Source organism: Moschus berezovskii, chromosome 11, assembly GCF_049115385.1.
Source record: "Moschus berezovskii isolate FMDL1 chromosome 11, NW_MosBer_1.0, whole genome shotgun sequence".
Lineage (NCBI taxonomy): Eukaryota > Metazoa > Chordata > Mammalia > Artiodactyla > Moschidae > Moschus > Moschus berezovskii.
This window is the reverse complement of record NC_142470.1, coordinates 38286680-38312769: the sequence shown is the minus strand read 5'-3', so window position 1 is coordinate 38312769 and position 26090 is coordinate 38286680. Positions and strand designations below refer to the sequence as shown.

The 26090-nt window shown below is 46.2% G+C and overlaps 1 protein-coding gene across 1 annotated transcript in view; it reads left to right on the top strand.

The window, feature by feature from the left end:
* Window positions 1-22844, top strand: part of CAPN14 (calpain 14) — a 39084-nt gene extending 16240 nt beyond the window's left edge. The window contains exons 9-21 of the mRNA XM_055400811.2: window positions 2303-2377; window positions 3575-3738; window positions 5475-5638; window positions 8003-8208; window positions 9604-9640; window positions 10374-10430; window positions 11755-11812; window positions 14400-14464; window positions 16203-16271; window positions 18943-19021; window positions 19761-19877; window positions 20243-20298; window positions 22177-22844. Coding sequence (XP_055256786.2) covers window positions 2303-2377; window positions 3575-3738; window positions 5475-5638; window positions 8003-8208; window positions 9604-9640; window positions 10374-10430; window positions 11755-11812; window positions 14400-14464; window positions 16203-16271; window positions 18943-19021; window positions 19761-19877; window positions 20243-20298; window positions 22177-22203 — 1174 coding nt within the window. The 3' untranslated portion in view covers window positions 22204-22844. The remainder of the gene's footprint in view (window positions 1-2302; window positions 2378-3574; window positions 3739-5474; window positions 5639-8002; window positions 8209-9603; window positions 9641-10373; window positions 10431-11754; window positions 11813-14399; window positions 14465-16202; window positions 16272-18942; window positions 19022-19760; window positions 19878-20242; window positions 20299-22176) is intronic.
* Window positions 22845-26090: the final 3246 nt, after the last annotated feature.

Below are 26090 nucleotides of genomic sequence, written 5' to 3'. Positions count from 1 at the left end.
AGAAAGGCAGACCAAGTGTTATAGTCCTTTCCCCTCTGGCAATGAAGATTTATAATACCTAACTCTACATATCACTTGGGGGCTTTCTTGATAGCTCAGTTGGTAAAGAATCTGCCTGCAGGAGACCCTGGTTCAACTCCTGGGTCAGGAAGATCCCCTTGAGAAGGGATAGGCTACCCACTCCAGTATTCTTGGGCTTTCATTGTGGCTCAGCTGGTTAAGAATCTGCCTGCAATGCAGGAGGCCTGGGTTGGATCCTTGGGTTGGGAAGATCCCCTGGAGAAGGGAAAGGCTACCCACTTCAGTATTCTGGTCTGGAGAATTCCATGAACTGTATAGTCCATGGGGTAGCAAAGAGTCAGACACAACTGAGTGACTTTCACTTTCACATATCACTTAAGAGTACAGAAACATTTTCTCATGTGCATTATCACTGAATCATTTTTATGGGTGAAAAATTGAAGGCTCAGAAAAATAAGTGGAATTTTACTACTGATAGGTTGTACTGTACTCTATTTATTATATTTTAATAAAGAGAATTGTCAGAGGGACTGGGTCTATGTGGAAAAATGGCATCCAAAGATACATATAAATTTTAAAGTGTTACAGAAATATAGCATCATAATGTTGTTGCTATCAATATGTTTAGGAAAACAAGTGCTTGTTTTGAGAAAAAATGATGCGTTAAATTAACTTTGTTAGCTGTGTGATCTTAAACAACCTTCTTTGAGCCAGAAGTGTGATAAGGATTAAATAAAGTGATGGGCTTTATTCCATAGTGTCTAATCTGCAGTTAGTCTCATCCAAAGTAGTTTTCATTTTAAATAAATATTTTTTAAATCTAGAGATACCATTTGAGAATATCTTTCACTTCTCTTTTCATTATGTCCGTAGTTCCCTTTACATCTTTGGGAACATGGAACATATTTATAATAGGTGTTTTAATGTCCTTATTGACTAGTTCAATCATATTTCTCTTATTTCTAGGTCAGTTTTTATTCCTGGTCACGGATCACATTTTCTGCTTCTTCATACCCCTAGTAATTTTTTATTAGATGCTGGACATTGTAAATTTAGTTGCTTAGGGATTAAAATGATACTTTGAAGTTTTCTTTTAGGACAGATCTAAGAAAAACTTTATTGAGGGGATAATTTGACCTCACTACTAAGATGTAGAATCTTTGGGTTCTTTACTAAAGACCCCATGTATTCTGTAAGTTCTTTTAACCCTGGCTGGTGAGAATTCAAATGATTTCCAACCTAGTGTCAACTCTGGGAATTGTTCTCAGTATAATCCAGTCTTGTAGGGTTTCATTTCATGTATGCACAGATTTTAATTTAGCCACAGACTCAAGGGACCCCCTATGAAGTTCTCTGGAGCTCCTTCCTTAAGCAGCCCTTTTCTCTTGGGCACTGTTTCCAGAAAATTCTAGCTGCCTTGTCCTCCCTGAACTTCAGACTCTGTCTCCTCCACTTAGCAAGACTGCCAGGCTCTTTCAGGGTCCATGTCCCTGCATCACTGTCTGGGGAATTAGTTTTAGGCAGGAGTCTAGTCAGTTAGGGCTCACTTCATTTGTCTCCCTCTTCTTGGGGTCACAGTTCTGTGCTGCCTGATGTCTATGTCCAAAAATGATTATTTCGTGTATTTTGTCCCATTCTTAGCTGTTTATAGTGGGGAAGTGATACATGAAAGCCTTACTCTTTTATGGCCAGAAATAAAGTCCAAAATGACGGGTTGTGAAAAAAAGAAATAGCAATATAGATTCCAGTGGTAGTTCTGACACTTAATAACTTTGTGGCTTCAAGCAAGTGACCTGATCTCTTTTAACCTCAATTTCCTTACCTCTAAAAATAACAGTGGGGCTTCTCAGGTGGAGTTAGTGGTAAAGAACCCATTGACCAGTGCAGGAGACATAAAAACATGGGTTTCATTCTGGGTCGGGAAAATCCCCTGGAGGAGGGCATGACAACCCACTCCAGTATTCTTGCCTGGAGAATCCCATGGACAGAGGAGCCTGGAGGGGTACAGTTCCTAGAGACACAAAAGAGTCGGTCACAACTGAAGCAACTTAGTACGCACACACACAAAAATGACAATAAAAATCCCTAGTTTGTAAAGTTGTTGTTATCCTTAAATAAAATAAAACATGTCAAGAGCCTAGTCCAGAGCTTGGCTCTGTGTAAATGATGTGCCTAGACTGAGCGACTAAGCCCATTGTAGAGGATTTACTGAAGAATTTCTTGCATGTCCTTTGTAATCCATTCCCCCCCACCCATGAAAACATTTCTTTTCTGTTTTCAGCTCGAGTATGTGGGATCTACTGAGTCCCAAGGAGAAGATTCTGCTGCTGAGAAAAGATGATGATGGAGAGTTCTGGTATTTGACACAGGGACTCAGGACACACGCATTCAGCAGACATTTACGGGGTGCCTCATATATGCCAGGCATTTCTGTCAGGAGATCAAGAAGACCCTTTAGGGGCTCACAGCCTAGCAGGGCAATCCAACATCCACAGTCTCTGTGATAAGAGCAGAGACCTGTGGCATGGAGCTCAGTGGGTGCTTAGAGCAGAGCATGGGGGTGGCCACCACCTCCTCGCTGACTGCTATTTCTTGCACCTACTTGTTTCTTGTTTCTACTGCACCTGTGCCCTCCAGAGCAAAGCAGTACTACCCTCCCCTCCCCAAAGCCTCTCACCTCTTTTTATGAAAGGCCACCAGACGCCCTGAGCTGCTGCTGCTGCTTCTGGGTGTCTGACATGAGACCTACCTGTTCCTCGTTTCCTCCGCATCTCACCCTTACTATTAGTTTCCAACCTGTCCCATGGGCCCCTTTTTTCGCCTTACCAATCCTTTTCAGACTTATTCTTAAGGAGGTCATTGAACTCAAGAACCCTGGAAATACTGTTACTTTCCTGTTACAGAGAGTAAACTGAGTATTTGCTGGTTCAGGTGGCATTCCTTGGGCCATAACATTAGCCTGTAGGAGCAAAGATTTTTTATTTAATCAATAGATGACTAGGAATAGATCTGTGTGATTCTCACTGAACATGTCTAAATCAATGGACAGCTATGAATACCCCAATTCTGCTTTATCACCGCCATCAGTGGCACAGGATCATTGCCCTCAGGCAGCCATTATTGGAGGCTGCTTTCAGCCACAGAGTAGGGTTTCTCCGTAGCACCACTTGGTGGTGATGGACCCTCATGCTTCTCCAGCCAGCCCCACTCTCCTGGGTCTGCATGAGGGCATGGAGGATGGGGCCCTGGGTCTGGAGAGGGCTGGGCGCCTGGTCCTAGTTGCAGCTTCCCTCTGGTCTGGAGATGACTGAATGCCATCTCCATGGGCTTCCCTGGTGGCTCAAAGGGTAAAGCATCTGCCTGTGATGTGGGAGACCCAGGTTCGATCCCTGGGTTGGGAAGATCCCCTGGAGAAGGAAATGGCAGTATTCTTGCCTGGAGAATCCCGTGGACAGAGGAGCCTGGTGGGCTACAGTCCACAGGGTCGCAAAGAGTCGGACGCAACTGAGCGACTACACTTTCTTTTCTTTTCTTTCCTTCATCCTCTGCACAGGATGTCACTGCGGGACTTTAAAGCACATTTCATGCTTCTGGTCATCTGTAAACTGAGCCCAGGCCTGCTGACTCAGGAGGTGGGCCAGAAGTGGTCGTACACCATGCTGGAGGGGAGATGGGAGAATGGGAGCACTGCTGGTGGCCAGATGAAGCCGCCCCGAGGTGAGTCTGTGTATGGAAGCCAGAGGCTCTCGCTGCGCAAGTGGCAGCTTCTCCAGGCAAAGGCGGGGCTGTGGGCAGAGCCGTTGCCCGGGGCACCTGGCTGAGGAGGTAGGGGCTTTGCTGGCTGAGCTGTGTGTGCTGGCCCTGGGCTGTGTCCAGCGGGAAGACAGGACACCTTTGTCCTAATTTGCACAGAGGCATAGAACCCTGTCAAGCTGTCCATCTGTTGGGGTTGCAGCTTTCTAGAGGGCGGGTTCTCTTTCCCAACACCAGGAGGCCACAGGTGCACGTGCATAATAGAAACGTTACATCTTTCTGTGGTTTGCGGACAAGGCCTTTGATATGCTGAAGTAACAACCCAGTAACTGGCAGGATTGAAATTAGTATTTATATTGTATGTATCAGTCAGTCAGTTCAGTCGCTCAGTCGTGTCCGACTCTCCGTGACCCCATGAATCACAGCACGCCAGGCCTCCCTGTCCATCACCAACTCCCGGAGTTCACTCAAACTCATGTCCACAGAGTCGGTGATGCCATCCAGCCATCTCATTCTCTGTCGTCCCCTTCTCCTCCCGCCCCCAATCCCTCCCAGCATCAGAGTCTTTTCCAGTGAGTCAGCTCGTCGCATGAGGTGGCCAAAGTATTGCAGTTTCAGCTTTAGCATCAGTCCTTCCAATGAACACCCCCAGGACTGATCTCCTTTAGAATGGACTGGTTGGATCTCCTTGCAGTCCAAGGGACTCTCAAGAGTCTTCTCCAACACCACAGTTCAAAAGCATCAATTCTTCGGTGATCAGCTTTCTTCACAGTCCAGCTCTCACATCCATACATGACCACTGGAAAAACCATAGCCTTGACTAGATGGACCTTGGTTGGCAAAGTAATGTCTCTGCTTTTTAATATGCTATCTAGGTTGGTCATAACTTTCCTTCCAAGGAGCAAGTGTCTTTTAATTTCATGGCTGCAATCAGCATCCAGTGATTTTGGAGCCCCCCAAAATGAAGTCTGACATTGTTTCCACTGTTTCTCCATCTATTTGCCATGAAGTGATGGGGCCAGATGGCATGATCATAGTTTTCTGAATGTTGAGCTTTAAGCCAACTTTTTCACTCTCCTCTTTCTCAGACCCTCCTTACTTAGAGTTTGATAGAGAAGCAAAGTCAAGGATTCCCAGGTTATCAAGTACCAGAGATGAACATATATGCATTCTCCAAGTGGAATGGTTTGGGGACTGCATCCCTTTCTCCACAGTGGGGGTACTGAGCCATCTCTGTGGTAGGAAAGATTAGAGAGGTAGGATCTCAGCAAGGTCACAGCGGTCTCAGCTCTGACTTTTTCTCCCCTTCAGAGTACCCCCAAAGGCTGAAGCTGCCCATAAGCTAAGGCTTGGTCCCTGTTGAAATGCAGTTGCCCTGGCACCACGGGCATCTTCTCTCCAGTTAGTTAACAGTCACCAGCCCAGGCAGTGAACATACAGGACACAAAGTCTGTGCCAGGCAGTGTGCTGGGCCAAAGCTATTAATACAAGGAGAGTAACCTTTGGTCTGTGTGTCCACCTCCCGAGGTGGACGAGGTGGGTGGGAGAGGGACAGAGCTGTGGTGGAAGAGGCCCCAGCTCTGTCCAGGTGGCCCTGGAGTGGGTGTCTCAGGCAGGCGCCCTGGATCTGTGCCCCTGCCTGTGGCTTGGCGAGCAGGATGCTAGGGAAACCTGTCTCACCTTGCTGTGTTTTGCCCCAGACACATTTTGGAAGAACCCGCAGTTCCTGCTGTCAGTCTGGAGGCCCCAGGAGGGCAGGAGGTCCCGGCTGCTCTGCAGCGTGCTTGTGTCCCTGCTCCAGAAGCCCAGACACAGGCACCGCAACCGGAAGCCTCACCTCGCCATTGGCTTCTACCTCTTCAGGGTCAGTAGGCCTCTCACGGCGTCTCGTCCTTCTTCCTGTTCCCTGTCCTCTTTACCGTCTGTCTCTCTGTCTGCCCACCTCCTTTGTCCACCACAGGGGCAAATCCTGTCTCTGTCCCTTGGGAATATGTGATCTAGAACGAGCCATCTCCTTGCATTTGAACACCAGGTTCTCCATCTGTAAAACGGGGACAGTGATAATTATGCAAAGGGTGGAGCAGAAGAAGATCCTATGGATAGTTCTTATCATTGTACCTGTCACACAGTTGATACAGTTAATTTTTCCCTTGCCCCTACCCCCAAGCCAAGCTTACCTTGCCTCACCCTTTTCCAGAATTTCTAATGATGGATTAAAATGTCACTGACTAGAAGAGCAAGTCTTCTGGGTGGGGCAGTGGCCTCTGGGTAGAGTCTTCTTGTAAATCAGCGTCTAATAGAATTTGCGCTTGTGAAAGAGCTGGATTCACCACCTAATGAGGCCTCTTTTTTTTTTTTTTCAGATGAGCCAGGTGAGTCACACACTTGCCCACTGGCCCTGGTTGGGAGTGATGTCCCCTGTGGCTGGGGTCGCCGTGACTGCAGGAGCCTTATGTAAGGAGCTCCAGAAAGGGCTGGCAATAATGCCAACTGCCTGTGTGTGCAAGCACAGAACATCTGCTGTTCTTTTTTATCCAAGGACCCCCTAAAGTCCCTATGCCTCTGTAGAGAGGTCTGAGCCTGATGCAGAACCAATAAATTTTAGAATTTATTAAATCTCTACATAAATACCTAGGGCAAATATTGCAGACTGTCACAGCAGAGGAAGAATGATAAATCACAATTTTGCCTGACTTATGAAGCCCATAATAAAATAGATCCATAACAGAGGGGACAACAGGAGACTAGCAGCCCACAGCCTAGGAAACAGACAAAGGCTTGGGAAAACAAAACAGAAAACTCAGGCAGGGGACAAGGATAGCTCTGTGTTTCAGCTCCAGTGGCAGCCTAGAGGGATCAGTTAACAAGGCCTGAGCTATCCTGGCCTCTGAAGGGTGGCAGCTATTATTTTGTTTCCCAAAGAAAATAAGAGTGAAAAACTTACTTTTCTTAGATTAGACTGATTAGAGTAAAAGGATTTTTATAAAGAAACCATTTTGCATTTGTGTCTTAGTTCAGTTTGTGCTTTTTTTTTTTCTTCATTCCCAAGGGAATACTGAGTGCCTCCAAAGTTACCTATTAATTTAAAAATAAAAAGTTATTTATATCAAGCCTGTTCCTAAATAGAATTTAGGTCAACTTACAATAAGAAGTGTAAACAGAGCAAAACCATGAACCAGTTATAGAATTCAACTAGTGAGAAAAACGTTATAAATGGACAAGGGAGAAGGAAGCAATTGATTCTACCAGGCACACTACACATAGGACAGCTGCTACAACTGATTGTAAAAGTGAGTTCTGAGATTCCTGGAAACCAGGGCAAAGACAGCAGTGGATTGATTCTCTAGTTCTCATTGTCTCAATAAGAAAGCAAGCATAACCAGGAGATACATTTTGTTTCCCCATCCCTGAGTGGAACCTGGGAAATGTCTTTATGTGATAGGTAGTGTCTTTATCAGCAAATGTATGCATCCCCATATGGACCACCCCTCCCTCCATAGCCCTGCATGAGAGCCAAGGGAAGAGGAAGTGAGAGAGAAAAATAGGGCCAGAGGGGGAAATAAAAGAGGGAGGGAGTGAGAAAGAATAAAAATATGTTGTAAAAACAAAGCACAAACCAGGCCTCTGAGTGGGTCTTCTGGATTTTGGCCTGTCCTCTTTCCCTTTTCTGAGGCTATATTCCCTAAGATGGTGTGGAATGTCCAGGCGATCAGTATGGAGGGAGATGAGGGTGGTATGTGTGTGCCTGTGACCACGATCATGTCATAATCAGCCTTGAAACTGTAGCGCATACCTGGAGACAGCATCGGGAAGGATCTAGAACATGGACACTGGGGCTTAGGTGCCCTGAATTCCTGTCCTGGCAGAGACTCTTACCTGCTGGGTAATTCTGTGCAGACGACCTAACGTATCTGAGCCTCAGACCCTCAACTGTAATGTGGACGTGTAGACACAGTGACATTCCTTACCTCATTCTATGCATTATGTTGTTTTAACACAAAGTCAGATCAAATGACCTATGTATTCAGCTTCATGTAAGGTTCCAGCAGAGGTGCCTACTCAGGACGTGTTCTGCTATTTTCTCTCTACTCCTCACCCCTCCACTAGGGCAAGTGGCATTTGGCAAATCAGAGGCCACTTTAGTCCTGGCTCCTGGACAGGGTGCCCAGGCCTGACCACAAGCCATAGGTGATCACCTCATCTGTTGCCCTCTGTCCTCCATTTATAGAGCTTTGATGCCCAGAAGAAACTGCCCTCTGAGTTTTTCTGGAAAAATGCTTCCCTGAGTTGCCCTGCGACGTTTCTCACAGAGAAGGAAGTGAGTCAAGAACTGTGGCTGGAGCCAGGGACATACGTGATCGTGCCCTGCACATCTGAGGCCCACCAGGAATCTGAGTTCGTCCTCAGAGTCTTCTCCAGGAAGCACATCTTTTAGTAAGGGCCAAGCCTCTCCCGGACATTGGTGTCCACTTGAGCCAAGGGAGGAAGAGTAAGGGGAAAATGGTGGAGGATGGGTCTCTGTGACCACACAGAAGAGAGACAGGGTGAGCCCGAGAGCAGGACAACTCTCTGCATGGAGACACTTTCACTTTTTCCTCCTTACTCTCCTAACAAATGAACACTCTGCTAGAGAAAAAGCTAGAACAGGCCTGGGCCCTGCCCTCCAGGAGCTCAAAGTCTGGAAAGGACATAGATATGTGAGCAGTTATTTATGTTACACTTTGTCTGGGGCAAGTGTTTATTTGCCCAGGATGTTAGGAGAACATCAAGGAGAAGCATCTGAGCCAAGTTCCCATGGTCCTAGGGGAACCAGGGGTGGCTTCATGGAGGTGGTGATTCCTACAGGAGGCACCGGGATTGTTCAGATGAGGGAGGCTGTCATCAACTATCAGGCTCAGACAATTTCATATACACACACCCCAGCCAAACTTATAACAGGCCTACCTTAGGTTTAGTTCCAGACCACTGCAATACAGCAAACAGTTCATTAAAGAGAGTCACAGGGGTTTTTGGTTTTCCAGTGCATATAAAAATTATGTTTATACTGTATTGTAGCATTGTGCAATAGCATTGTGTCAAAAAAAAAAAACCCCAATGTGCATACCTTAAGTAAAAAATACTTGATTGCTAAAAAAATGGCAACTATTGTCTGAGCATTCAAGGAGTTAGAATCTTTTTCCAATAATAACAACACTGATCACAGATCACCATAACAAATATAACAATGATGAAAAGTTTGAAATATTGTGAGAATTACCAAAATGTGACAGAGACATGCAGTGAGCAAATACTGTTGGAAAAATGGCGCCCGTAGACTTGCTCAACACAGGGTTGCTGCCAACCTTTAATCTGTGAAAAATACAATAAAGCGAAGCACAGTGAAGTGAGGTAGGCCTGTATTTTGCCAAGGATTGTTTTGACATGACTGCCCTTCAATACTTAGGATCCAGTTCTTTTTCCTTCATGTTTTGGGTGTAGATAGTTTAACTTGGTCCTGGGTCTCACTGCCTTGTGAGACCTCTGAGTCTTAATGTGTGAGTGGGAGTAGTTAGATGAGGGCAGGGGGAGGAAAGGGCACATGGGGTGGGGTTGGAGGGCTCATCCTGAGCAAACGCAGGGGGTGAGAGTGCAGGGCAGGTGGAGAAGTACAGCCAAGTGCTGAGCTGTGTGCCAGACTGCACACTTCAAGGGCAGGTGGGGCATGAGGTGGAGCCAGGCAAGGCCTGCATGGTGCATTAGCTAAGGAACTGGGAAGATGAGGGAGGGTATTGGCCAAAAGGTTCCCAAGGCTATCCCCAAGAAGTAAGTCTGTCTTTTCTCCCCTCTCAGTGAAATTGGCAGCAATTCCAGTGTCATCTTCTCTAAGGTGAGTTTTCAGGTGGATTTGCACTGACTGGATCTGTTCTCAAAGCCAGGGGTTAGGCTCCTCCCCTCACATTTAGGGTTTAGGGTTTAGGGTTTAGGGGGAAGAGGTCCACAGATCCTGCAGGCCCTGCTCTACGGCACACGTGTGCATGCTTAGTTGCTTCAGTTGTGTCCGACTCTTTGCGACCCTGTGGACTTGCAGCCTCTCTCCATGGAATTCTCCAGGCAGGAATATTGTAGTGGGTTGCCATTTCCTCCTTAAGGGGATCTTCCCAACCCAGGGATCAAACTGGAATCTCCTTGTCTCCTGCATTGCAGGCAGATTCTTTACCACTGAGCCGCTGGGGAAGCCCTCTATGGCACATATATTTTGTTATCTATCATACCCTAAAAGTCCTCAGATTCTGCTGTTTTTGTACCAGGAGAACTGCCCTTCTGATCAGGTCCTTGGTCTTGAAGGCCCAGAGCCCTTGGCCATGAGTTATACATCTAGGCTCTTATTTCTCTCTCCCTGGTGTTTCTTCTGCCCCTTTCATGGTTTGATACTTCCCCCAAGCCACTGAGGGTTAGAGAGACAAGGGATGTATGTGAAGGCTATGGTAGAAAGTTTAAAGCAGTGCTCAAGGTCAAGTTTATAGATTTCAGAGGCCTGGGGGCCATGAATCATTAGTGTATGAGTGAGAATCCATTTGTCCAGGGAATGACCTTGTCCTTCTGTATGTCTGTTTATATAGGAAATTGTAGACCAAAGTGAAGGGAAAGAAGAATTCTTCACCAAACTCTTTGAAAAGGTAAGTTGATCAGGGGAGGTAATGAGGAGCAGGGGACACTGTGGAGCCTCTAATTTCATGAAGAATGGGTTTGTCTATGCTTGAACCTGTGTATAAGTTGTGATTTAAGGTTTCCTAGTCCCCAAATTGCTACTTCCCAGGAAAGCCCTCAAGTTTTTAGACAAATGGGTAGAGCTGTTGTTTTCAGAAGCCTCTTATAAAATAGCATATCTGCTCTTGGAAGCTATCTTGACTTGCTGTGGGAGAAACAACTTCAGTTTTTAATCCCTGAAAAAATGCAATATGGCAGGGGTGAGACTCAGTGTTGGGAGGGGAGGGTGGAGCATGGCCATGATGATCCCTGGGGTGTTTGGAGGAGGGAAACCCAGGGAGAAAGACCCTGTGGAGCATGGGACTGGTAAGAGGCACTGGGGAAGAGGAAGGCTACCCACCTGGTAGCCTTTCAAGTTCCTTCCTTGGACTGACCCAGGTCTGAGCAACAGCAGAAAGCCACCCCATTCTTAACTGGTAGGACAGTAAACCCAGTTAGTAACAGGGCCAGAAATCTGGGTCTGACATCTGAGAGACGTCATTAAAACTGGAAGAACATGAACTTCCTGCATTAGTAACACTCCTGATTTAATTCACAAGTTGTCTGCCTTCCCATCTTTTCTCATTTTCACACTGGCATTTGCTCAATATAGTCAGAGAGGCTACATCAAAATCTTCTGTGTATTGTTTTTAAGAATGTTCCTCCATGCCAGGGGTTTCCAGACATTTTCTGCTGCAGTCCTTTTATCAAATGGAATCTCATAGAGAATCCTAAGATATATAAAACAGATAAATATAAAGGTATCATATCCATTTTATAAATTCAAATTTATGATACTTACATTTCATTAACATATTTTAAAGTCAAATGTCCATGTAAAGAGTGGCTTCTGATGAAGTCTAGAATGGAAATCTGGACTCTTGGCTAAGGATAGTTAAATAAGAATAAAATTGAAACTCAATTGCTAAACTTTTGCAGCATCTCTATAGAACCCAGTTTGAGAAACACTCCTATTAGTCTACCTCTTAAGAGTCCTGTCCTGCTGGGGCACTCTGAATTTGACACCCTGTTAAACTGTTGTTGAAGTTCTTATGAAATTCTGGATTTAATTATATGTCTAGTCATGTCCTAATGTATAAGAAAATGGTGTCACTTATTCTGCCCAGAAATGGCATATGTGCTGTGCTAAGCAGATGTGGGATAAGCCTTTCCCAGCCCTGTTTATCTGTGGGTTCTACATCTAATGAGCCTTCAGGAATGATGTTTTCTCCTGACCCTCTGCTTCCACTTCAGTATCCAGAAATAAATGCGATCCAACTGCAGAATATCCTGAACCACATGCCCTGGTCAGGTGAGTATTTCAGTCATTCCCGTTGTACTCAGGGAACAGAACTTTTCTGAGCTCTGGGTCTGCTTCTCCTTCTTCTGGTGGGCCATGTGAATGCCCGCTGGTCTCCCCAGCAGCTGTGTCCTACACAAGGTGGGTCGTGTGGTCTGACAGAGGTAGAGGAATTTATGCAGCTTAGAAAAATAGCTCTTTTTTTTTTTTTTGCTTAGTTGGGTGTGTAGAGATACATGGTAGAGAAAATAAAGATTTCTGCTAGTTTGTGAAGAATAGCTGAGTATTCCTTTCTTGGCTTAGAAAGTCCTTGTGGAAGAATAGCACTCATTTCTTCAACTCAGCAAATAAATAATTAAGCATTGAGTAGCTTATCAGGGAGATCTCTGATGAGCTCATATTTAAATTGATTAACCTATAAAAATCTGATAGAAGGGAGCACACCACATAGGAGAACTTTGATGTGGATGCCTTTGTGTGAAGCCTGGCGTAAATCATCAGGAAAGCTTAAAGCCCATCTAAAAGTATTTTATATGTAGATTTTGAATGAGAAGAACATAATTTCTCCAGGCAAGAGAATGAACCTCAAAATTAAAAAAGTAAACCAAACAGTTGAAGGGTATTTGATTGCTTCTCTTTTATACGAAGCCAAGACGTCAAACCCAAACAAACTCAGAAATTGTATGATTTCCAGATGGTTTCTCAAAACCACACTCGAATATCATAAAAGAGCCAGAATGCAAGGCTCTAGAAATGATAGACTATGAGATGCATCCCCTCCCTACCCCTCATAAAAAAAAAAATTCTATGGAAATTGTCTAAAAGAGATAGCTTCTGCACATTTAAAATTTTAAAAGAATGGTTGGACACATTGCTTTCATTTATTCCTATGAGAGGGTTTCTGGTGGACAGATCAAAGAACTACTATAGATTTTGGCAAAATAGTTGGTAAAGTCTCCTATAACAAGTGATGAAGTGGGGGTTGGAAAGTAGCAATATGATTCAAAGTTTTAGCATCAATCCCAAGAGTTATATAAATATGAAACCAGAGAAATAATTCTATGTTATGGATCAGAGTCTACATGTTTAGATACTTAGATGAACATGTCCTCAGCTTTTATCAATGGCTTGGAAGAAGACAAGACACGAAGACTTATCAGATCTGCAGATGGCGCAGAGCTGGGAGGAATCATTAATAGATAACAGAATTGAAATTCAGAATGTTCACCACAAGCTGTGCCCAAGCCAAAAAGATGAAATGCAGTCAGGGTGATAATTAAAAACTGCCATTTTGTAATTTTTAAAAAATTGGTTGCAGAAGTTCATAACAGAAGAGACCTCATCTTTGTGGCAGTTTATTTGAAAGGTATCTGGTTTATTTAGTTGACCTTGAGCTTAACATGTGCTAATAGTTTTAAGTTGCTGCTAAATAAGCTAATCCAAATTCAGGCAGTATTTAATGGAAGCTTTAGATGTGTGTTTTTGAAATCGTGTTCCAAGAAATGTTAGAAACCAAAAGGTTTTAGTGAGTGTTCCATGAAATAAAAAAGGTTAGGTTCTATGGTCAATTGTGCTTAGGAAATTAGGTTTTAGTGAGTGTTCCATGAAATATAAGGAGTTACGTTCTATGGTCAATTGAGCTTATGTAATTCTACCTTAAACAAAATTTCAATGTTGACTCCTCTGTACCAATCATGTGCTAAGGGTCATGATAATGAGGAAAAGGCTTGTAGATACAAAATATTTCAAATGTATTTGAACTCAAAACCCTTTCTCTGCAAAACTTCTCCCTTGTAACCTAATTTGGGAAATGCAGACTGAAAATTTTGGAAGTGATAGACCCGCTGTACTCTGCTTAATCCAATTGCAGCTGCAGGCGTGTGTTCCAGTCTTGGCATCACATTTTAGGGAGATGCTGGCAAAGCATAGCTCATGGAAGAGGGAGGTGAGGGTTTAGAAACCATGTCATCTGGGGAAGCGTTGGAACAATGTTTAGATATTTCGAATGAAGGGGAGATGTCAAGGAGGGGACAGATAGTCATTTATGCTTTTCTGGAGGTAAAACTAGGACTAGTGAATGAATGACAAAAGAGGTTCCTTTGGAATTAACTGAGAAATTTCTCCTGACTTGGAGCTATGCGTTCCCGTGAAAAAGAGAGGTCCCATCGCTGACAGGAGCACTGTCAAGATGTCTGAGGCTGTCTCCCACTTTGGATGGGAGTTTGAACAAGTTGCTCTTCAGGCTGGGTAGTCTGTGACTAGCTGGCTACCTGCCTCTGCCACTCCCCCGGTTACAAAATGTCACCCCTCTGCCACTCCACCAGGTACAAAGGGCCATGCTCATCTGTCCCACTGTGTAAGCCAGAATATTCTCTGCAGGGTTTTACTGTTTTCCTTGGGGGTAGGAATCACCCCCTGCGCCCCCACCTATCAAGCCTTCTCTCTCTGTCTCCACTGCTCTTACTGTCCCCACCCCCAACATAAATGATGCTCCTTGTAACCTATGGAGGGTCTAGACAGCACTGCCTCTTCCTGTTTGGAAAAAGGGCCTTGCAGTCCCAGGGCCACTCCCATGCAGATTCTTTCTGTTCCTTCACAGGTCTAGGAAGCAAACAGCCTCTCTTCAGCCTTGAGGCCTGTCAGGGTATCCTGGCCCTGCTGGATGTATCCTTCCAGGTTTGTGGGTAGCAGCATTCTGCTGTTGGAGAGCTTTGCCCTGGAGCCAGACTGCCTGGGGTTGAGACACGGCCCTAGCACTTAACTAGGGCTCTGAGGAGTGACATAGTCCTCATGTGTAGCTTGGGGGTGGTGTTAAAGCCTATTCTGTAGGATTGGTATGCAAATAAGATAAAGTGCTCAGGACAGAACTGTCACTGAGTCATTGAATAAGTGATCAATATCCTAGTGGCTCAGACAGAAAGAATCTGCCTGTAATGCGGGACACCCAGGTTTGATCCCTGGCTCAGGAAGATCCCCTGGAGAGGGCATGACAATGCAATCTAGGATTCTTTCCTGGAGAATCCTGTGGACAGAGGAGCCTGGCAGGCTATAGGTCATAGCATCTCACAGAGTCGGACATGACTGAAATGACTTAGCACGCAGGCATTGTTATTAATAAAAATAAGTTTATTTCCTAAGAGTGGGGATGAGGCAGTTGCAGGGTGATGGATATAACACTTCTCTGGGTGACAAGAAGCTTTTAAAGGAACCTCAGGTTCTGAGTTTTCCTTTTGCTGATGGGGCAGCAGTTGCCCCCATTTATGATCGGGAAACCAGAGCTTGGAGTTCAGTGACCTGCCGAGAACTCAGTTTTCCTCATTCTCAACCCTGTGACTTTTCTAGCAAACCTGCTTTTCTAAGTGGACAAGTTAACTGGAGTTTAATTACCCACACTACAGAGAGGCACATAGAATGGATAGTGTGAAGAGGGTTGCAAATACAAAGAATCTTGTTAGCAACTTTGCAGAGGCCAGGGGTGATGGGGGATGGTGGTCAGGTGTGCAGGCTTTGGGGCAGGTCCCAGCCTTGTCACCAGATGTATGAGACTCGCTGAGCTCTCATTTCATCATCCATAGCAGGGGGCAGTTAGTACTGACCCCAACTGCTAGGTGAAAATGAAGTTCCATAGGTCAAGTATGTAGCTCAGTGCTAGGCCCACCGTCAGAGCTCCAATAGAGCTGGCGTGTGATGGTATTTTGACCCAGTCTCTCTGACGTGGGGGGGACTTGGACATGGTCTACAGAGCCAATCATTCAGCTGTTAGCTTGTCACAAAATGACTAAATGTAAAAGGCCTCCTTATCCACCCTTGTGCCTGAATCCATCCATAAGTTAGTTTTAACAACAGTGATAAAATATTTACTGCTGCTGCTGCTAAGTCGCTTCAGTCGTGTCTGATTCTGTGCAACCCCATAGACAGCAGCCCACCAGGCTCCCCCATCCCTGGGATTCTCCAGGCAAGAACAATGGAGTAGGTTGCCATTTCCTTCTCCAGTGCATGAAAGTGAAGACTATCAGTCGTGTCCAACTCTTAGAGTCCCCATGGACTGCAGCCTTCCAGGCTTCTCCGTCCGTGGGATTTTCCAGGCAAGAGTACTGGAGTGGGGTGCCATGAACTGTATCAAAGCGGCCACATCAGAACACCCTGTTTCACTAAATGGAAGCTGTTGTCGCCACCATCATTCCCACCTCTCCTCCCAGCGTTGCTGTATTCCAGCTTATTCTGTCCTTTCCTAGCAAGGGCCAGGGAGCCCTGGGCTGGACAGACCAGTCAGGGGAGGCCAACTAGGGATTGACCTAGGGTGTTCCAAATTGCCTGCGGCTCTGTGAAGGGCCCATCACTGCCTCCAGAGGTGGGCATGAAACGGCTGTGGTGGCTTTGACCTTAACCCCACTATCATCAGCTTAACGCATCCGGCACTGTGAGTATCCAGGAATTCAGGGACCTGTGGAAGCAGCTGAGGTTCTATCAGGTGAGAGCAAATGTTTAGCCTGCCTCCCACAGGGACAGTGCAGAAATGGCAATTCTGCAAAACTTGGAAAAGACTTCTCTGCCTTTCAGCCCTTTCTACTGTTAGGTAGTTAGAATAGGAAACAAGAGTCCAGAATGGTGGTGGACAATTGCACTCATCTCACACGCTAGTAAAGTCATGCTCAAAATTCTCCAAGCCAGGCTCTTGCAATATGTGAACCGTGAACTTCCAGATGTTCAAGCAGGTTTTAGAAAAGGCAGAGGAACCAGAGATCAAATTGCCAACATCCGCTGGATCACGGAGAAAGCAAGAGAGTTCCAGAAAAACATCTATTTCTGCTTCATTGACTATGCCAAAGCCTTTGACTGTGTGGATCACAATCAACTCTGGAACATTCTGAAAGAGATGGGAATCCCAGACCACCTGACCTGCCTCTTGAGAAACCTGGATGCAGGTCAGGAAGCAACAGTTAGAACTGGACATGGAACAACAGACTGGTTCCAAATAGGAAAAGGAGTTCATCAAGGTTGTATATTGTCACCCTGCTTATTCAACTTATATGCAGAGTACATCATGAGGAACGCTGGGCTGGAAGAAGCACAAGCTGGAATCAAGATTGCTGGGAGAAATATCAATAACCTCAGATATGCAGATGACACCACCCTTATGGCAGAAAGTGAAGAGGAACTCAAAAGCCTCTTGATGAAAGTGAAAGAAGAGAGTGAAAAGGTTGGCTTAAAGCTCAACATTCAGAAAACAAAGATCATGGCATCTGGTCCCATCACTTCATGGGAAATAGATGGAAAAACAGTGGAGACAGTGTCAGACTTTATTTTTTTGGGCTCCAAAATCACTGCAGATGCTGAATGCAGCCAGGAAATTAAAAGATGCTTGCTCCTTGGAAGGAAAGTTATGACCAACCTAGATAGCATATTAAAAAGCAGAGACATTACTTTGCCAACCAAGGTCCGCCTAGTCAAGGCTATGGTTTTTCCTATGGTCATGTATGGATGTGAGAGTTGGATAGTGAAGAAAGCTGATCGCCGAAGAATCGATGCTTTTGATCTGTGGTGTTGGAGAAGACTCTTGAGAGTCCCTTGGACTGCAAGGAGATCCAACCAGTCCATCCTAAAGGAGATCAATCCTGGTGTTCATTGGAAGGACTGATGCTAAAGCTGAAACTGCAATACTTTGGCCACCTCATGCGACGAGTTGACTCACTGGAAAAGAGTCTGATGCTGGGAGGGATTGGGGGTCGGAGGAGACGGGGACGACAGAGAATGGGATGGCTGGATGGCATCACCAACTCAATGGACATGAGTTTGAGTGAACTCTGGGAGTTGGTGATGGACAGGGAGGCCTGGCGTGCTGTGATTCATGGGGTCGCAGAGAATCGGACACGACTGAACGACTGAACTGAACTGAACTGAACTGAAGTGAACTGAAAAGACAATGAAGGGAAAAGCCAGCGAAAATAGAACAAAGACAGGTCCGAGGACCAGAGTAAGGACTTCAGGTAGAACAAACAGCACTCCTGGCTAGCCCAATTTACATAGGGCAGGCCCAGCGGGGAGGAAAAAACATATAAAAAGAGCAGCCAAAGGGCCGGGTCTCCCCCTCTCTCCTCTTTGCCTCTTTGGGTCGGCATGCCCTCATACCTCAAGGATGTATTTTCCTGTTATTTTCTAAATAAAATTGAGCTGTAACATGGAGCTGTAACACTGATCTGTCTAAGAGCTATAACACGGTCTGTTTGAGACCTGAGAGCTATAACATGGTCTGTCCAAGACCCAAGAGCTATAGCATGGTCTGTCCGAGAGCTGTGACATGCTGAGGGCTCTAACATCCATCACTTCAAATTTTTGTTGAGACGAGACAGAACCGAGGAGAATACCCTCGCCTGGCACTAACCAACCACTCACCCAGTCTTCCCAAGTGTCCTTTTAGTGTTTCTTCCTTTCTCTTCTAAACCCAGAGAGCCTGTTGCAATAGTCTTCTGGATTTTGAAAGTGACATCCGATCATGTTGCCTCCTTCCTTACCTAACTAAAAGGAAGAGACTCCCTGTGGCCTTCAGATCAAGTTCACATCCCTTCAGTTCAGTTCAGTTCAGTCGCTCAGTCGTGTCCGACTCTTTGAGACCCCATGAATCACAGCACGCCAGGCCTCCCTGTTGATCACCAACTCCCGGAGTTCACTCAAACTCATGTCCATCGAGTCCGTGATGCCATCCAGCCATCTCATTCTCTGTCGTCCCCTTCTCCTCCTGCCCCCAATCCTTCCCAGCATCCCTTAGCATGGCATTTAGAGTCCTTCATAAATTGGCTCCTGCCTACTTTTCCAGGCATTGCTCACAACTCTCCTCCTGTCTCCTGAGTCATCAGGTTGGAAGCCCTTCGCTTAGATTAAGCATGTTTATCTGTATCCTGACTCTCCATCCCTCATGGCAGAAAGACTGCCCTGCCCTCTCTTACAGCCTAAAGGACAACTGGGACAAGGGGTGGGATCCCGGTCAGGAGACCCCAGCCTGTTCTTGTCTGGGCAGCTAGGCCCGAAGATGGAGCCTCATGCTCACTAGCAGTCCTGCAGGCTTGACACTGCGGTGCAAGGGGCTCTCAGGGAGGGCTTGGAGATGGCTGGCTTCCTCAGCTTTTGCTTTGTGTTCTTCCCAGGAGGTTTTCCACAAGCAAGACACTAACCGGTCAGGATCCCTGAATTGGGCCCAACTGCAGGCTGCCATGAGGGAGGCAGGTAGGCACACAGCAGGCCTGGAGTGGGGCAGGGGTGGGGCAAGGGTTCGTGACGTCCTGGTGGTGGTTTAGTCACAAAGTTGTGTCCGACTCTTGTGACCCCATGGACTGCAGCCTGCCAGCCGTTTCCTTCCCCAGGGGATCTTCCTGACCCAGGAATCAAACCCGGGTCTATCTGCATTGCAGGCAGATTCTTTACTGACTGAACCAGTAGGGAAGCCTACAGTCGTTCTAAAGAGCAGAGTTACTCCGAGTTCAGAGGCCCAAAGATGCGGATCTGTGATGAACTAAAACATGGATTATTATCACTATGTCCACAGCGAATGTTTGCTGAGGGCTGGCACACCCACACTTTAGTCTTTGCCAACACCCGATCATAATCCCCACTTTACAGAGGAAGAAATAGCAGCTCAGATAAGTTAAGTCAGGGCTTACCTCCAGGACTTCCAGACTCCAAAACAGATTCTCTTGACCACTAAGCAGACTGCCTCCTGCCTGGAAGGCCAGGAACCCGCTTGATCAAGAGATCCTCCTGGTTACCTAGGGGACAGGGACAGAGAATGGAGAGAAAATAAGATTAGTAAGATAAGTAATTAATTCACAATGAACCCTGTCAAAGAAGACCCCAGTCTATTAGAATTCAGGTCCTAGAGGTGGAGGGATGATTTAGGGGCGTCAGGTGGGAGGGGAGTTAGGTGTGAAGTCCCAGCACTCATGGCGGGAGCCTGTGTTCCATGCAGGAATCGTGCTCAGTGATGACGTCTGCCAACTGATGCTGATCCGCTACGGTGGCCCCGACCTCCAGATGGACTTCGTCAGCTTTGTCCACTTGATGCTGCGTGTGGAGAACATGGAGGGTGAGCTGGTGGGAAGGAGGGTGGACCTGGGCTTCCTCTGCTCTCTCCATGGATTGGCCACCTGTCCCCAGTTCAAGCAAAAAGAGGACGGCTGCCAGTGCAGGGAACTCTGGGGAACGCTGGCTGTGTTTGTGTGAAACCTGGCTGCATCTCCCCAAACTCACGGATGCCTTGCCTGTTCCAGGGCAGAGGTGTGGGGTGGCTTGCTTAAAACAAGTGTGGCACGTGTGGTTGCACCAAGGCCAAAATTGGGTTCCCGGGTGAGGGAATATATGGGAGGAGCTGGTCCCTTATGTTTCTAACACACACACACACACACACACACACACACACTAACTGTGTTCCTTTCTGCTGCATTTTCACAGATGTCTTCCAAAACTTGACCCAAGACGGCAAAGGGATATACCTCCAGAAGCCAGAGGTAAGACCTTCTCCACGGGATTGAGTCTCATCATCTTAGGGAGTGGTGGCCAGTGCGGGTCCAGGGTCTTGTGAAGGAGAAGGGTGCTGGGGACCCTTCATTCTGCTGAGTTCAGGAGGCAGCACTGCATTCATTCATTCAGGCATTGTTTTGATGGGGCACCTGCTGTGTGCCAGGCACACGGGAAGGTACAAGTGTTTGTTGAATGATTGAAGTGATATGCTGAGGGGAAAACAACACTGTGTCTGACACTGATCATCTTCCCTGATGACTAAGGTTGCATGGATTTACTGAGCACCTTCTATGGGCCAGATGTGGTGTTAGATGGTGTTTGCTGCATAGACATTGGAGTCTGGAGTTGAATCATCTGGCCTTCCTTTCTCAAACATTCTCTGGGACTTCCCTGGCAGGCCAGTGGTTAAGACTCTGTACTTCCACTACAGGGGGCACAGGTTCGATCCCTGGTCAGAGAACTAAGATACCACATGCAGGGTGGCCGAAAAAACCCCCACATTCTCTGTTTGAGCTGCTTAGGAAGGGACTGATAAAAGCTGGGGTTCTCTCTTGACCCCAGATGTCCATTTTATGGAATAACCTTCTAAGATGTAGAAGGTTCCCTGGTGGGCTTCCCTGGTGGCTCAGCTGGTAAAGAATCTGCCTGCAAGGTGGGAGACCTGGGTTGGATCCCTGGGTTGGGAAGATCCCCTGGAGAAGGGAAAAGCTACTCCCCACTCCAGTGTTCTGGCCTGGAGAATTCCGTGGACTGTGTAGTCCATGGGGTCGCAAAGAGTTGAACACGATTGAGTGACTTTCACTTTCTAAGATATAGGGACCCAGAGCGTGTGTCTTCCCTCAATCACTCCCATGTTTGAGTGTGAAGATGGGATGCAGCTAGAGAGGTAGTGGTTTTAGAACTCCTGAGCCCATCACCAAGCAAAGGTCCCTTAGGCCACCTCCTGATCTCAAGCAGTCCTTCCATAGCAGCAGACTCAGCCCTGAGAGAACAGGACAATGTCAGTATGGCAATCGACACAGGATAGCCCACAGCTTGAGGAGGCTTCTAAAAACCAATGTGCTATCACAAGAGAACGGACTGTTACAAGCCACAGCACCCCTGGTAACCATCTGTGGGCAAATCATGTTACACCTCTGGGCCTCAACTTCCCAGTATGTGAGATGAGCTGGCTGAGCGAGGTGGTTTCTAAGAGTCTCTGCAGCCCTGACCATCTCTGGTTCCTTAAGGAGATCCTCAAGGTCATTCAAGGAGGTCTGAAGGGAGTAGCAGCCAACTTGTCGGGATTTCATGCTGGGGTTTTCTCTGATCCCTTTGGTAACGTCAACATTATCACCTTCATCATCACTAGCATCAGCATCACCCTTTTTATATAATTGGCCAGGTGTGGTCTCTCCAGAGATTCCCACTGTGTGAGTTAGAGGAACCATTCATCACATGCACATAAAGCTGTCAGACCAGTGGGCTCATAAATGTAAACATGTAGAATATGCTCTAATGGATCTCTGCTGCCCAGTTGGTCCACACACCTGCACACTGCTATCAAGAGCGTGCCAAATTGAATTCGTGGGGGAAAATTGCATTGCGACTTGAATATAGAATCAACCAGCATCTCTGGCTATCATCATTCACAGGCACCAGGAGAAGTCAAGGTTGATTATATTTCAGGTTGATTTATACTTACCACCGGATGGTGTGGTCCCTCTGGCTAAGCCATCCATTAATGTCCTGTCTCCATGGCTTCCCAGGAGTGAGGGGGAGGAGGCCCCAAGTCCAGTCACCAGGTGACTGAGAGATGAAGCATCCTTAACTGAATGTCAGAGATGGGTCTGAATGGACTGTAACTTGCTTCTCCGTTATTCCAGTGGCTAATGATGGCTCTGTACTGCTGAGAAGGCTGGAAGCTCACTGATCCTCACTGGGGACTCTGCATATGGACCAAGGGTGGCCCTTAGCTGAGACCAGCCCATGTTCAACCCACCTACAATTCTTCAGGACCGTGTCTCCAGCCATTACCTTCTCATCTGGGAGGATGGGCAGCATACAAAAAGAGAAGTGAGGGAGTAAAGATTGCCTTGGGGTTATCAAGACCAGCTCTTTTCCCCAGTGGCCACAACCACAAGCAGAGACGTGGCCTGAGTTGACTCTGGGTTGGTGTGCTTATCTTTGTATGATACTGCCTCCATGGGTGTCCAACTTAAATGACCTCAGACATGCTGTGTCATCATATTTGGGGTAAGAGTCTGGGTATCAAGATCTGAAGAGGGAAGGATATGTTTATAGACATATGTAAATTGGCATCTATAAACTGGTAGCAGCATAGGCTGAGTTTTAACTGTCTGGGGGTGGAGTAGACTTATATTGCATTTTCAAGAGTGCAGAAAATAATAGAATTGGCAAGGTTTGGGGGGGATGGACTGGCTCTGGCCTCTGAGGTCACTGAGTGATCTTCTGCTAACAATATCTCCAGATAGTTGGATTTGGTGTGTACCGGTAGATTTGAAACACCCAGCTTATTAAAGGGCTTCCTGCATATGATGGGTGTCAGTCTGTTTACCTGACCTATGGGTTATCAGGTCAACTTCAAAGAAAAACAACAAATCCATGCTACATCATAGAGTTAATCAGTAAATGGTCAGTATATCTGTTTTTTTTTTAAAACTATGTTCATACCTCATTTTCATGGGATCCCTACCAACCCAGAACCCAGATGGAAAACCAGAGCGTTGGCCATTTTCCAAGGCCATACATTCTATTTATAAGTTAGCAACCTAGAGCCATTCGTTAAAATTCTATTTATTATTCATTTACAAACTGTTCTAACCAATGTGACTGCCTGGTTTCCAGGCCCATAGCAGACTAAAGGAGGAGGCTGAAAGTGGGGGATCAAAAGGTGTCTTTTGGCAGAACTAAAGGAAATTTGACAGCCTGGTAGATGGGCAGTATGGGAGAAGGAGGGAGCACTTTCAAAGTATGGCTCAGGGAGTAGAACAGCATTTTATTTAGAAAAACCTTTATTTATTCCAAATGATGAAAAATACAACAGTTTGTCATAAAGTGCCGTGTATACTACTACTTGAGGAATTACTGATTTTATAAATAGTGATCCTGTATTTATATTCTTTTAAAGAGTTTTATGTCTGTTTCTTTATCAATATCTCTATCTTTAGAGTCTGCCATTGTAAATATTTGGTTTTAATTAAATTGTTATTGCTTTGCACCATGAAGGCAGTTTTGCAGATTTTGGGGGAAGGTTTCATGACATGTAGATTGCAGAGTGACGGTTTTGCTGGTGCAGATGGAATCAACACTGAAATGAATGCTGATGGAGTCCCTCTTTCAGCTTCATGTTGATGGTCTGAGATGGCCTCCTGTCACTCATGTATGACCTTCACTCCCCTGAATTTACGTGTCACTGTGTGCTCTGGTGACTCATGGATGCCCTGGACCCTGCTGACCTCCACCCCCAATGATTCCCTCTGTGTCCTGCAAAGCTGAGTACTGGACATGAGGGGCAAAGCCACGTCCCTACCCACATAACCCCTTCCCATCTGCTGTCACCCAGGGCATGGGAGCAGGTAAAGCTCTAGGGCAGGATAGACTGTTGAAGGTCAGCATGAAGTTACGCTGAAGATCTGAGTGCCGGACGTCAGTGATTTCCAGAAGTCAAAAGCCCAAGGTTGTCATGACAGGTGGAAAGTGTGCAATCCAGAAGTCCAGCAATGAAGGAGCAAGGAGCCAGTCCTCAGGTGTTAGGTGAGGGCAGGAGTCCAAAGGGTTGGGTTGTCCAGAAGGCCAGCCGAAGTAGGCAGAGCATGCCAAGGGAGCCTGTCCTAAGCTTTCATATCTCAGGGGGAAAAAAAAGGATTCTTATTGATAAAAGAAAAGGGACTAAAGTACCTGCCCTGTTTATTTCTTTATTCTGGTTTTTCTTTTCTCCTTTCTCTCACGGTTTGTATAAAAGTTCAGTTGCTGACTGGGAGCTCAACCCAATGCTCTGTGACAACCTAGAGGGATGGGATGGGGTGGGAGACGGGAGGGAGGTCCAAGAGGGAGAAGATATATGTATACTTGTGGCTGATTCATGCTGATGCATGGCAGAAATCAGCATAATACTATAAATCAATTATCCTCTAATGAAAAATTAAAAAAAAATTCAGTCACCACAGAGAATCTTCCAGATTCCAGTTAAGGCCTCGGGCAGGTCAGTCAGTTGCCAACTGTACAGAGCACTGCTTTCTTACTGTCGTTACTCTGGATTAGAAGAATGATTTTAGCCTCTAGGATTTCCAAGCTGATGTTTTCCCAATGGAACATAAGTTTTTATATTTAGGAAAAAAAGGCAAAAATGAGTTCCGTGGGCCCTAGGTGGGTAAGAGGAGGCCAGCTCTGCCTGGCTTGTGGATGAGCAAGATGTCCAGCTCTTAGGGAGTTCTGGTGAGATGGCCCTTTAGGGTCACGTTGCTGGCCAGAGTGCGTGAGTTACCCTCTCTCCCAGGGTTCTGAAGATTGAGGGGGGTACAAAGTCCAACAGCAATGAAAATGGGGAGGGGTTTGGCAGGAAGAGTCTAGCTGTATGACCTTGGACCTCAGGTTACCATTTGTAAAATGGAGCCCCAAATGTCTACATTACTGGGTGATTATGAAGCCTAAATAAGGCCAGTATGCTATAGGCGCTCGGTAAATGAAGCGCCTCTTTTTTTCTTAGGCAGTGCAGATTTTTTTACAACTATTATCTATTTTTTTAAATATAAAAAATATAGAAAACATAAAAAAACATGTCTTATGCTTTTAAGACATGGTCACTTATAACAACCACTCTCCTGAAATGCCCAAGGTTTCACACTCCATTTTTACTTTCCTCTTCCTCTACATCTCCTCTCTGAATGCGTTGATTGTGATTATGATTTTGACTATTAGTCACTCATAGGGTCCGACTCTTTGCGATCCCATGGACTGTTTGTAGCCCGCCAGGCTCCTCTGTTCATGGAATACTCCAGGCAAGAATACTGGAGTGGGTTGCCATTCCCTTCTCCAGGGGAGCTTCTCAACCCAGAGATATAACCTGGATCTCCTGAATGTGTTACTCCTTCCTTGAAGTGTGGTCCCAGGAGGTCCAGTCCAGTCTCCAATGCCAGGGGTCCAACTCCAGGCACCTCTCAGAAAGGGGCCCTCTTGTAATGAAAGCTCCTCTCAAGTCAAACGGACGTAGGCACTGCCTTCTGCTCCCCTTGAACTTCAGAAGCAGGAGAAGGTTTACTCATCAGAGTCCCAGGTTGTCAGTGAGGGGTTTTCTGGACCACAGACCAAGCAATTTCTGGAGACCATGCCGACCAGCAGTTGTTCAACACTTGAAAAATACAAGCTCACAGACTTAGGGAACGGACCTATGGTTGCCGAGGGGAAGGATGAGGGGGAAGGGATAGATAGGCTGTTTGGAATGGAAATGTGCACAATGCTATATTTAAAACAGATAACCAACAAGGATCTACTGTACAGCACATGGAACTCTGCTCAATGCTATGTGGCAGCCTAGATGAGAGGGGAGTTTGGGGGAGAATGGATACATGTATATGTATCGCTGGCTTCCCAGGTGGCTCAGGGTTAAATAATTCACCTGCCCATGCAGGAGATGCCGGTTTGATCCCTGGGTCAGGAAAATCCCCTGGAGGAGGAAATGGCAACTCATTCCAGTATTTTTGCCTTGAAAAAATCCTATAGACCGAGGAGACTGGCAGGGGCTACAGTCCTTGGGGTCACAAAGTCAGACATGATAGCA